At 33.2% G+C, this 12,436-nt stretch overlaps 1 protein-coding gene across 2 annotated transcripts in view; it reads left to right on the top strand.

Annotated features, from left to right (window-relative positions):
• PLA2G4A (phospholipase A2 group IVA) overlaps positions 1–11,833 on the top strand; it is a 143,230-nt gene extending 131,397 nt beyond the window's left edge. For both annotated transcript variants that reach the window (XM_051998764.1, XM_051998763.1), the window contains exon 17: positions 5,105–11,833. In XM_051998764.1, the coding sequence (XP_051854724.1) occupies positions 5,105–5,236 (132 nt within the window). In that variant the 3' untranslated portion in view covers positions 5,237–11,833. The remainder of the gene's footprint in view (positions 1–5,104) is intronic.
• The last annotated feature ends 603 nt before the right edge of the window (positions 11,834–12,436 follow it).

Genomic DNA, 12,436 nt, shown 5'->3' with positions numbered 1-12,436 from the left:
ATTCTCCCCCTTCAATCTGAAACTAAATCTCCAAGATGTTCACAACTTTCCTCATTGGAAACCGAGTTTGTATATTTTTTCAGTGTATTAATGACATTTTTCTTTTTCTTTCCTCTCTGCTTTGTGCCTGCTTTGCTTCAGCACACTGTGATGATTCCATTAACACCAGGTTTTGCATATATCTAAAACAAGCAAATTCTGGCCACTGATCATGCTGCAATATTTCTAGATTGGGGACCCAAATCTGTCTATGTGTCATTATGGCCTTTTATTTTAGCTTCTTTTTTGTATTGAATTTCTTCAATAGTATTGCAAACACTTTGGCTGATGGGATGAGGGATGAGGGGCTGTATCTTTTATTGTATAGCACCCAGCATATTTTCTCAAATATTTTATTGAATATTAAAAGAAAATAGCTCACATTTGACATTAATGCAATTGATCAAGAATCATGCTGTGTCATGAAGGATGAGATGATTCCAGGTCTTATTGACATATAGTATTCCATTTAATTAAGAAAACATACACACAAATGAAGTGCTTTTTACCTTGAGTTCCCTTCATATATAATTTGTATGTATTTTATATGTGGATGCTTTCCTTTATAGAACAAAATCCCCATGAAGGCAGAGATGGCTTCATGTTTATCTTTTTATTTTTATTGCTCAAAATGGTGCCTTAAGTATTATAGATTCTTAATTGATTGATTGTGAAGCTGTGGATACAAAGACACTTTTTTTTCAACATCCCAGCCCTCAAAGAGTTCATATTCTAATGGAAATTTAAGTAAATAATACAGAATAAATGCAAAGTAATTTCAGGAGGGAGAGCCTGTAATAGCAAATGAAGGAAAGGGAAGGGATTAGGAAAGAGCTTGTATACAAATTAGTTCTTGAGGTACGCCCTAAAGGAAGCTAGGAATTCTATAAAACCGGGAAAAGGAAGGAGTATACTGTGGGCATGAAATGTAGGCATGTCCTCCCATAAATTTACTTACAGAAGTAGAGTTTCTGTGGTAACAGATTAACCCAATTGATTTTTTAAATGATCTTACCTGAAACATATTCTGCAAACATTTGAAAAATCTATAAATTCTCTGTTCATAAAATGCCACCTAGTGGAAAAAACCTATTCTATTGTATTTCTATTGTGTTTGAAATTAAGTGTATACTAAACTGTACACAGAATATCAGAATTGGTGGGTAATAATAAGAAAACTTACAGAACCTGAAAAGTCAGCTCACCATCCACTACAAATTTAGAGCCTGAAAATAATGGATGAGATTGGAAAACTTATTTGTTCTAGTTTGCCATTTTTTTGTTATTAATTACTGAGAACATTTTTTATGGTTGTCAAATGTTTATTAAAAATATGTGAGGATTCTGAGAAGATGGTAGAGTAAGTCAATAAATTTCAAATTCTCCAGATTTTCCCCACAAATAGAATAAAATTGAGCCTCAGGATGAAATGTAGACTGGTAAAAAAAAAATCCAGAAGACAAAGCAGAAAAGATTTTTTTTTTTTGGCATAACCCTAGAATATCCAAAGAAAGACCCCAGATTGAAGATTAAGCAGAACCAGTGTGAAGTTCAGTCACCTCCAGGATAGGTCCACAGAAACACCAAGGGGGAACTCTTGGAGCTAACTAGGCTGGGCTGCAGCCTCAGCAGGAATCACAGGAACTTGCACTTCATTGGGGTTCTGAGGAGGGGGAAGTCTGAGGGAACTTTGGTTGTTTAGAAACACCAGGCCCAGCTGTACTGCTGAGATGCAGTCCTGGCTAAGAAGGAACCAACACACTGGGGAGTGCAGAAGCAATGGGGCAGGGATGCTGCTGGCTGTGGACACTTACAGGAGGGGTGAGCTCTTGGTTTGGGGTTCAAGGTCAGAGAAGAGAGCTGAAGTCAAACTAGAGGTACCATCCCTTCACCCCATGATTAGAGGTACCTACACTGTCATGGGCCAGAACTTGAAACAAGGTACTAAGTGGAATTGAGGAGACAGTGATTAAATCTAGTTTAGCACTGATTTAATCCTACAACAAATAATGATTTTCTAGTGATATAATGATGAGTGTATACTCCGTGTGGAGCATATAAGCAGGGAATTAGAGCCACAGAAGAGAAGTTCTCAGGGCCAGAGAAGACACTAGAAGCTCTTGGAGGCTGAGACAGATTCATTCCATTGTTCACCTTTGTAGTGGCTGGAGGCTAAAGTACAAACCTTTGAATTCGGTATGATTTAGAGGGCAGAGAAGACAGGTGAGAGCTCAAGCTCATGGAACCAAGGAGAGAGGTAGGCCTCTAAGAAAACTAGCAGAGTCCCAAGTGAAGGAGATAGGACTTGGAAAGAGATAATAAAGGATTTGGACTTTAACCCTTGGCTACTTGTGTGATGATTATTAAACTGAAATGAAGGCTGCTCCTAGAGACTCCAAGGAAATTGAACAAGAGAACAGTATGCTACACTACTACTTTTCATTAAAAAAAGAATTGGCAGAGGAAAAAGAACTCAACCATAGAAGCTTACTACCGGAGTAGGGAAGACCAAGGTTCATATTCAGAGGAAGACACTGAAGTTAAAAAAAAAAAAGTTTCTACTTCCAAAGTGATGTTAAATGGCTCTCTGCCCAGAGAGAATTTGTAAAAGAACTTTAAAAATTAAAAATCAATGAGATATTGAGGAAAAACCAAAAAAATCCTAAAAAGAAAAACAAGATTATGAAAAAAAGTTGAAAGAACTAGAAAAGGACATGGATAGTCTTAAAGATGAAGATAAGTCTTTGAAAATTAGAATTGGGCAAGAGAAAGCCAGTGAAATTATGAAACCATGAAATAACAAAACAGAATATGAAGAATGAAAAACTAGAACAGAATGTGAAACACTTATAAGAAAAACAACAGATTTGGAGAACAGATCAAGAAGAGAAAACATAAAGATAATTGGATTGCTATGCTCAAAAAAAGAACATTGACACAATAATGCAAGAAATAATCCAAGAAAACAGTACTGAAATGATAGAACAGGAGGGGAAAACAGAAATAGAAAAAAATACACCAATCACCACCTCAAAGAGATCCTATGTGGAAAACACATAGAAATATCATTGCCAATTTTCGAAACTCCCAGATAAAAGAAAAAAAAATACAAGAAACAAGAAAAACACAATTCAACTACACTGAAGCTATAATTAAAATTGTATAGGATTTAGCAGCCTCAATAAAAAGACCACTGGATAAAAGATCCTGGGATCATATATATTGACAATCAAACTAGACCTATGGCCAGAAATATAATATTCAGCAAAATTGTCCCTAATATTGAATAAAAAAGTGGATATTCAACAAACTTGCAGATTTTCAGGACTTTCCTTTCAATCAAACTCAAGTATAATAGGAAATTTAATATATGAGTCAATATCAATGAACTTCAAGAAACTGAATATGGGTAAAGTGTTTATGCTTTTTACATGGAAATGAACATCCTTTAAGATTTTTACACCACCAATAAAAAAGTTCAAGAAAAAAATTGAGGCAAAGTTAAGATAAAAATGATAATTATGTTATACAAATGAAGTACAGAGGAAGAATAGACACAGAGACATTAGTGGGATGTGGAGAGCTCTTAGTTCTGAAAGCCTACTCATATCAGGAATAGGTCAAATAGGCAACATTGCATATATACCATAAAGGGTATATAGCACTCTTCAAAATCTATAAAGAAATAATGGGGGAGAAAGAGGAGAGGAGGAAGCAAAGGATGCAGGAAGAAGACAAAGGAAGCATCCATGGAAAAGATAAAGTAATAGCAAGGCAAGCTAAAGAGCAAAATTAAAGCAAAGAGTTAGCAGGAGTTGAAAAGATATGGGAGTGGGATGGGGAGATTTGTGTATATGTATATATGTGTATATGTATGTATATATCTACATATGGATACATTAATATAGTCTTTCTTAACTATAGCCTGCTTGGGAGAGCTGAAGTGGATGTAAGGTAGAAAAGAGAATAAAATTCAAAATATGTATATCAGAGAACAAAAGAATAACCTCCAAAGAAGTAAAAAAAATGATGAATTTAATTTCTTCTAATATTATGAATTTTTTCTTGAACTGGCAATTTATTGTTATATATTTTGAATTCTCCCTGATAGTCTGCTGGGCACACGACAATATTTTCTTTTGTTTTTGTTTTATCTTCCTTTTATGTTATTCTTTTTTCTTTTCTTTTTTAAATAAAATAAAATTAAAACAAATGTGTCAGGCACTGTGCTAAGTACACTGAGAGTACAAAGAAAGGCAAAAACAATCCTCACTTTTTTGGAGTTCATTATCTAAGGGAATAGGCAAGCAAGTAATTATGTATAAGCAATTATTAAAGTTATTCTGAGACGAGTGGGACTAACATTAAGGGGAACTGAGAAAGGCTCTTTTGGCGGAGGATTTTAACTGAATCCTGAAGACGAAGGGGGAGAGCATTCTAAGCAGGAAGGACAGCCAGGTAAAATTCACTGGGTTGCCAGATTCAGTATTATGCATGAGGAAAAGAAAGGAGAGGGTGTAAAAAGAGAGATGTAAAAAAATAGGAGCTTTGTTAAGAACTTGAATTTCTTCTATTGAAAAACTATTGACATCATCTGTTCATTTATTTCCTGAAATTGCTTTTTCCTAAGCAATTCAGAGTATCATAGATGGTTTACTTCTTTAATAGAAGGATGGAGTTTACTAATAAGAACATTGAGAGGAATGATCAACTAAAAATATATATGAATCCTTGATCTAGAATTTCTGATATCTTCCTGTAATCAAGAAATATTTAGAAATCACAAAACATATAAAGATATTGAAGAATATATTGGGTGGAAAATTTTACTTAGATTATCAGACATCATACTACAAGAAACCTTTTTTTAAATGCATTCAGAACAGATTTGTATTGTATTACACTTTTCCATAATAGATCATATACTATCTGAGTTCCTATCTCTGGAAGTAGAATGTTTGCTCTTTTTGGGAACTGCAATTTTTTTTTACTCTTTCTATATCTAACACCCAACATAATGTCTTACATGTAGAGGTGCTGAATGAATCTATTTTCTGTTTTGCAGGTGATCAAAGATGCCATATTTGAAAGCATTGAATATAGAAGACAGAATCCATCCCGTTGTTCAGTTTCCCTCAGTAGCATTGAGGCACGAAGATTCTTTAACAAGGATTCCCTAAACAAACCCTCAGCATAGACTATGTGCTAGAAAGTACATCCATTGTCTATGCTACAGCAGTTTGGAATGTTGTAACAACTGGAGTTGCCACAAAAGGCATCATCGCTCTAGAGAGACTGGATGGCACTAAGATTAACAATGATTTTTGCTGCATGATAATGATACCATTGTTGTCTTTTTGAATCGACAAATGTCATTTCTTTATATGAACACAGGCTTATTCATGTTTTCCATCAGGATGAGCTTCCAAACATACTGTAGGAAGATATGCTAAATTTTAAAACATTCCTCACCAGTTGTTTTATTCACTATACTGTTTTTTGCAATACTGATTCTTTTTAGAGTATGTGAAAGGATTGATGTCTGGGAGTACTACTTTCCATGGAGTGCAAATTTTATCCACTGACTAGATTTATCATCTTATGGGACAACACTATTTCTTATTTATGTATACAGAAATGTAATAGATATCTTTAGCAATATAAAAACTATTTTGTGAAAGCTTTTTTTTTTTTTTTAAAGATTCATTGTCAGCACTTTTAGTGAAATAATCCAATGCTATTACCAAATCTTGAATCCTCTGTCCCCAAAGCAAGAGGCCAAAATTGAACATAAATAATATTATCTCACATTTATAGAAGTCCTCATGGTTTGCAAAACATTTTCTTCACAGAAACCTAATGAGAAAGGTGGGGAGAGTATTTTCACTATTTTTTGGATAAAGAGCGAGGGCTCGATGAACATGGCTAAGTGCTCTTAGTTCCATAGTTAATGAGGGCTAGATTGCAACTAGATTTCTGACTCTTAATTTTGCTCTTCTTTTGACTATTCCACAATAATATCACATCTCTTTCACCTTCAAGCTATTTTTCTTAAGAAGTCCTATGATTTATTAAACCAAATAATGCACATACTGAATCAAGAGCCAGAAATTCAGGATTCTTCTTTTATTTTTTTGGAAAGGCAATTGGAGTTAAATGATTTGCTTAGCATCACACAGTTAGGAAGTATTAAGGGTCAGAAGCTAAATTTGAATTTTGGTCCTCCTGACCCCAAGCCCCATGCTTTATCCACTGCACCATCTAGCTGGCCCCAAATGTAGAATTTTTAAAACAGGTTTTCAAAACTGTTGCCTATACACAAAGAAAACAAGATTTAAAAATAAATTAATTTTGTTTCATTTTCATCTTCTCTTTGTCTGTTTTGCTTTGTTTTGTTTTTCTCCAGAGAATTACTTAAAGAAATGGTAATGACAGGAACTGTCTGCTTATGGAAGTTCAACTTTCCTATTCTCATCTGAGATCATCTATATCACAAAGGATCATTGAACCTCACTGCTCCATTACTGTTACTTCTTTGATCCTCTGGGCTATAGGGTTGAGATTTGTGAAATGTGGCCTTTCTCTTTTCCCTTTCCTTTCCCCTCATTCCCTATCTTTTCATATATTATTTTTCTTTTGATTAGAGAGGTTGCATTTATTTTTTCTCTTTCTTTCCACATACCTTCCTATATTGTTTTCTTCTGTCTGTCTCTGCTTGTTTATCCGTAGTCCCCGTTTAACTCTTCCTATCTCTCTGTCTCTTGCTTTTATAGAATTAAAACCTGTAAAAAACCTCAGAGGTAATTTTATCCATTCCCTCCTATTATGTAGAAGAAAACACAAAAAAGTGGAATAACATGTCCAAGTTCACATAAGGAGTAAATAGCAGAATCAACATTTAATTCTAGTTCCTATAATTTCAAATCTAGTGCTTTCCCCACATGACCAAATATACCTTAATGTTACATTAAAGCAACTTCTAGCAACAAAAACTTTCTCTTATAAATTATCCCATTTAATATTCACAACATGTTTTGGTGAAAGACAGAGGTATTCAATTTTAAGGAGTTTCCTTAAGTTCTCTAAGTTGTCCTGATGGAACCTATATTTTATGGTTTCTAGTTTAAGGTTCTTTCAACTGCTCCAAACTGCTATATTAATTAAACAACAGACAACTATTATTTATAGGCCAATTATTGAATTTGTGATTTGGGGGTCCTTTATTTTATTTAGTAGAAGACATTTGAGAATTCTAGGCAATTTAAAATATATGGCAGGTTTGAGCGGTGCCAGAGCACAATGGATGCAGAGAAAATTACAAAATAAGGAAGACCTCGCTTCAAGTTCTGTTCCTGAGTATATGACTGTATCTAAGTCATATAAACTACAGAAGGGAATGGATAAAATGATCTCTGAGGTTTCTTACAAGTCTTAATCTATGAGAGAAAGAGAAACAGACAGAGAGATAAAGAAACCAAGCCATATAATTCCAAGACTACATTCCAGGGACTGCTCTGTATTATTTGAAGAAATATTCTCAAGCTAATATTCCCTAAACCAATGAAATTTCAGTCCCCTCAATATTGGGCCTCTAAAACACACTATGTAAGATACTATCTCAGCCAATCAATCGATAAACATTTATGAAGTATGTGCTATGTTCACTCTGTACCATGCATTGTGCTAAAGGCTCAGGATACAAAAGAAAAATAAAAGCGAAAAAAGGCAAGGTTGTCCCTTGTGTTCAAGGAACTTACTTAAATAACCTTCCCTGCCTTTTTATAAGGATAATTTTGTCAGTAATTTCTTCCACTTGACAACCATCACAATCAAGAATACTGTATGATTTGAATAATTTCTCCTACTTCCATACTTAGTGATAAAGGAAAATTGTAGGTCAGTGTAATAACCTTTCAACTATATTTTTCAAAAAATATATAACTCCCTATAATCCCATGTAGTCTTATATCTAGAAAACTGCATTACAATCCTGAATCGTTTCCAGCTATTGCTTCTCAATCAAACACACCTTTCTTTTTCTAGCCCCTATTCCTAGGATATAAAACAATTATCTTCTCACAACAGAAAAACCTGAATTCACTAAAAAATGGGGGATTAATGTAATGGAGAGGGCCCAGGATTTGAATCTCACTTTTTATCTTTGTTGTGTCTTCTACGACCTGGATGACCTTGGAGACTAATAATCTCACTGGGTCTTACCCTTCTCACCAACCAAGGTTAGACTAGGAGATTTGTCACTAAGATTCCTCTAAATCTATGGCACTAAGATTCTCATAAAAAAATGGATTAAAAATCAGCATAATGTGATAAGTAACCATCAAAATTATTCTGAAGCTATTCCCTGATTGTTTTTAAGCTCAGATCCTTATATCATACAGTCTCTGGTTGGGCAATAATGCTTAAAGAATATTATTTAAGCAGAATATCATAACCAGTACTGTGGAGAGATTTGAAGAGGCCTTAACCTCAAAGAAATTTTATAGAAATGGGAAAGAACAATATTTTTCTTTAAAATATATAAGAGATAAACATAGAGGAATATAAAGAAATATCTAAGTGCCAGCAGCTATATAATTATTGATATACTCACTAAACAATTATTAAACTACTTTTCATATGTAGACAACTGTGTAGGCAACAGCATTGCAAGAGACAAAGCTTGAAATAATAAATGCTTCCTTGCTTTTATGGATCCTACAGACTAGCAGAACAGATAGAAGTTCCAGAGTAAAGTGACCAGAATCTAGTGGGATTGATCTTCATGAAAGGAGCAAGTCTTTTGAAGGAGAAAGATGGAATGTTTTAGAAGATAAAAGGAATCCTAAATACTCTGCACTGTTTTAGCATGATCCTATGGGGCTCATGGAAAATGGAGGAAGTAAATGAATAAATGACCACATATTCCTTTCTCTATTTACTTTATTCATATTCTTGTCTTCAATTAATACAAGTTTTTCTACTGATATTCTCAGTATTATTATTTTAAAATTTCTACCCACTATAGATAGTTGTATATATACTTATATCCATTCACACACCACAATTATGCTCTGAGTACAATACACTTGGTTTGTAACTAATGACATGGTCAAGTTCAAATGTTTGCATCTTCATCCCAATTAGCATCACGTGCAGCCAGTCAGCACTTTTTATCTATACTTTTCACAATAAACCAGCCTAGCAAACATGCTCATTTATCAATAGAGTTATTGTTAATCAGACGGATGGGCTCTTATGTGAATTAGAGTCACATTTTTAATTGTCGAAAATGTGCAAGCTCCTGAAAAGAGTTTGCAATGAATTTTTCTTCCTAGACATTGTCTTGATACTAAATAAATCTACCAGGTGATTAATAAATGCCTCTGGTATTGATGAATAGATTTTTCCCCCTGCTTAACTTAGAACTGGTGGAAAATCGAAAGAAAATAGAGGTAATTATTTTAGCACCCTATCTGTTAAATTGTCACAATAAAAGTCAAATGAAAGTTGATATGCCTAAGCCAAAAAAACATTGAAATGAATTTTCTCATTGCACTCAATATGTTATGCCTACACAAAAATTGTATGGAGGTTGAAAATTCTTCATGGTTGAATGCTTATTCTTGACTTATATCTTTGTTTCGTTAGGAAAAAACAGCTATACTTTAATTATTCCAACCCTTCATTTTCAACAACATGCTCACTTAATTCATACAATATATAGAACAATGATTCTGAAATAGAGATGATACAAAGATAATCAGAAGTTTTTTTTTCTGTCCTCAAGGACAATTTAATGTGGGAGAGGACATACAGAACTATTACAACAGAGAATCAACTAACAAATAATGTTGTAGACACTGTTTTATGTGTTAGGGATACAAAGTCAAAAAGCAAAGAAACTACATTTTATACAGAATAAAGTGATATCTATAATTTTGAGACTTCTAAGAAAGGAATATAATTTTAAGTTTATGGAACAATAAGGTCTTTAAGAAGTGAGATCAAAACTAAGTCTTAAAGGATGACTAGCCTTCACAGTCAGATAAGAGAAGAGAGGATTACATGTATAGAGTAAATAGCATGTGAACAAAAGCATGAGAAAGCAAAGAAAGGCTTTAGAAAATTGTGGTATAAATATGGAGAAGAATAGTTGTAGTTGGCAAGACTGAAATTTTAAAAATTGTTTTGACTGTCCCCAACCTTTCCTTTTCTTTCTGCTTCTTCTTCTCCCCCAACTAATATTCCCTGCCTGCACTGTTTAGATATCCAGAAACATAGAGTTCCCCTCTATTTAACTTTTATAGCTTCTCTTTCTAATTTTCTTTGCTGTAATCCTCACAATATCTATTGGATTATCACAAATTCCTAAACCAGTGGTCTATTGCAGTATGCATTAGTTTTTAATGGGAAAGAGCTTTCTGATCAAATTCCTTTTTATTCTCCTTCCCCCCCCCATTTTTTTTTTTACTCCCAGTTTGCCCTAATTACAGCCTTAAATGTTCTTATAATGATGTAATTAATTATAAATTTTGCCAATTTTCCAGATACTTGGTTTCTTTCTTTTATTTACCATTTTATGAGGTAATACTACTCTTAATTCCCCACTATATTATTTGATAATATTTTATAAAATGTTCATATTTGAAATCAATATGGCTCTTGGTTTTCATGTGTTTCTTAGCAAATGAGTACTGCTGGCTGATGATGTTCTTAAAGTCTTTTGGCCTCCTTGTTGTAGTAATTGATTTTTGTGGGTCACACTTCCTTAGGAAATGAGGATATTCTTTGAAAATGCTTGTTCTTTTATCCATTTCCCATGTTCTAAAAGTATGACCATTATCAATATCTTGTTTGAACAGATGATGTATTTTTTCATTTTTGTTTTCTTCTAATTTGTAATTTATTTTAATCTTTTCTCTCACAAGTCTATGGGACTCAGAAATATCTTTTATTTCAGAATCTATTTGTTTCCCATCTTTCTAAATGTTATTTGATACTGATGATAGTCAATACTTACTGACTCTTTTCTGAAGAAAGTAGTCCTAACTTGTTAAATTGATCAGAAGATTCTGTGTAGTAGAGAAACATTTAGCTTCTTTTTGTTTCTTAATCTTGAGTCAGACTTTTTTACCATGAAAATTTTGCCTTGAAATTGTCTAATAATAAAGTCAATGCTAATTGAATGTTTTTAAATTTTAAAATTTATTTTGATCTTAAACACAAAAAAGCATTTTGATGTATACACAACTCAAGATAAAAAAAAAAGACATGAAACAATGCATCTCCATTCATATTGTTTACTTTAAAAAAATTATGTAACAAATACATGCCATTAAATAGCTTAAAGGAGTATAATGAGATTTTGATTGAATTTTTCTATATTTGCATCTTTGGTAAATTTTAGCAAATAAATTGCAATTCTATTTATGATGGTCTTTATATGTGTTCTGAAGAAATGATCCTTTTCTTGCCTTTGAGTTCACAATAAAATGACTCCCACCAACTTCTTTATTTGGGTCTACCCAAGGAAAATCTATAAGCTATTTTCCCAACAATGTTAACTTCCCTTTTGTCTTCTGGTTTCATTTGTAGCTAAATTCCTAATCTTTTTTCTGTCTTAGATCCAGAACTCTAAACTTTACACCAATGGTGTCAAACTCAAGTAGAAATGGGTATGCCTATTTCTTACACATGGATCCTTGCTAGATGCATGTTGACTTGGTTCTAAAATAAAAGATTACTTCTGGTTTGATGTATTTTTATTTATTTCAATAAATATTCACCAACTACATTTTAATTTGGTTCTAGTATTCTTCAGAGTGTAGTGGGACATATATTTGATACCTCTGTCCTATATTCTATTGTTTTACCTAGAATTACTTTTTATGTAACTTTGGACAAATCACTTAATTTCTTGAAGCTTCTGTTTATTCATCTGATGTCAGTAGTTTTTCAATCCTGTTCAAATCTTCATGACCTCCTTTGAGGTTTTCTTATCAAAGATACTGGAGCAGTTTAAACTATTTCCTTTTTCAATTCATTTTGCAAAGGAGAAAGTGGGAGCAAACAGGGTTAAAATTACTTGCCTAGGGTTACAAAACTAATAAGTGTCTGAGGCTATATTTGAACTCAGGAAGATGAAATTTTCTGACTCAGGCCCTGCACTCTGTCCATTGTGCCACCTAACTACCATGTTCTTCATATGAAGAATACAAATAATATTTGTACCTTCTTACAGGTTTACAGTGAAGACTAAGTGATTTTTATATACTTGAATACGTGTGTGTGTGTGTGTGTGCCTTTGCAAATCTTAATATGCTACATAAATTTGAACTATTGCAATAAAATTGAAGTACATTTATTAAGTTTCTGCTCTGTGGCAGGAGCTATGGTT

This window comes from Antechinus flavipes, chromosome 4 (genome assembly GCF_016432865.1).
Source record: "Antechinus flavipes isolate AdamAnt ecotype Samford, QLD, Australia chromosome 4, AdamAnt_v2, whole genome shotgun sequence".
NCBI lineage: Eukaryota > Metazoa > Chordata > Mammalia > Dasyuromorphia > Dasyuridae > Antechinus > Antechinus flavipes.
The sequence above is the reverse complement of the archived record's forward strand: the minus strand, read 5'-3'. Positions and strand labels throughout refer to the sequence as shown.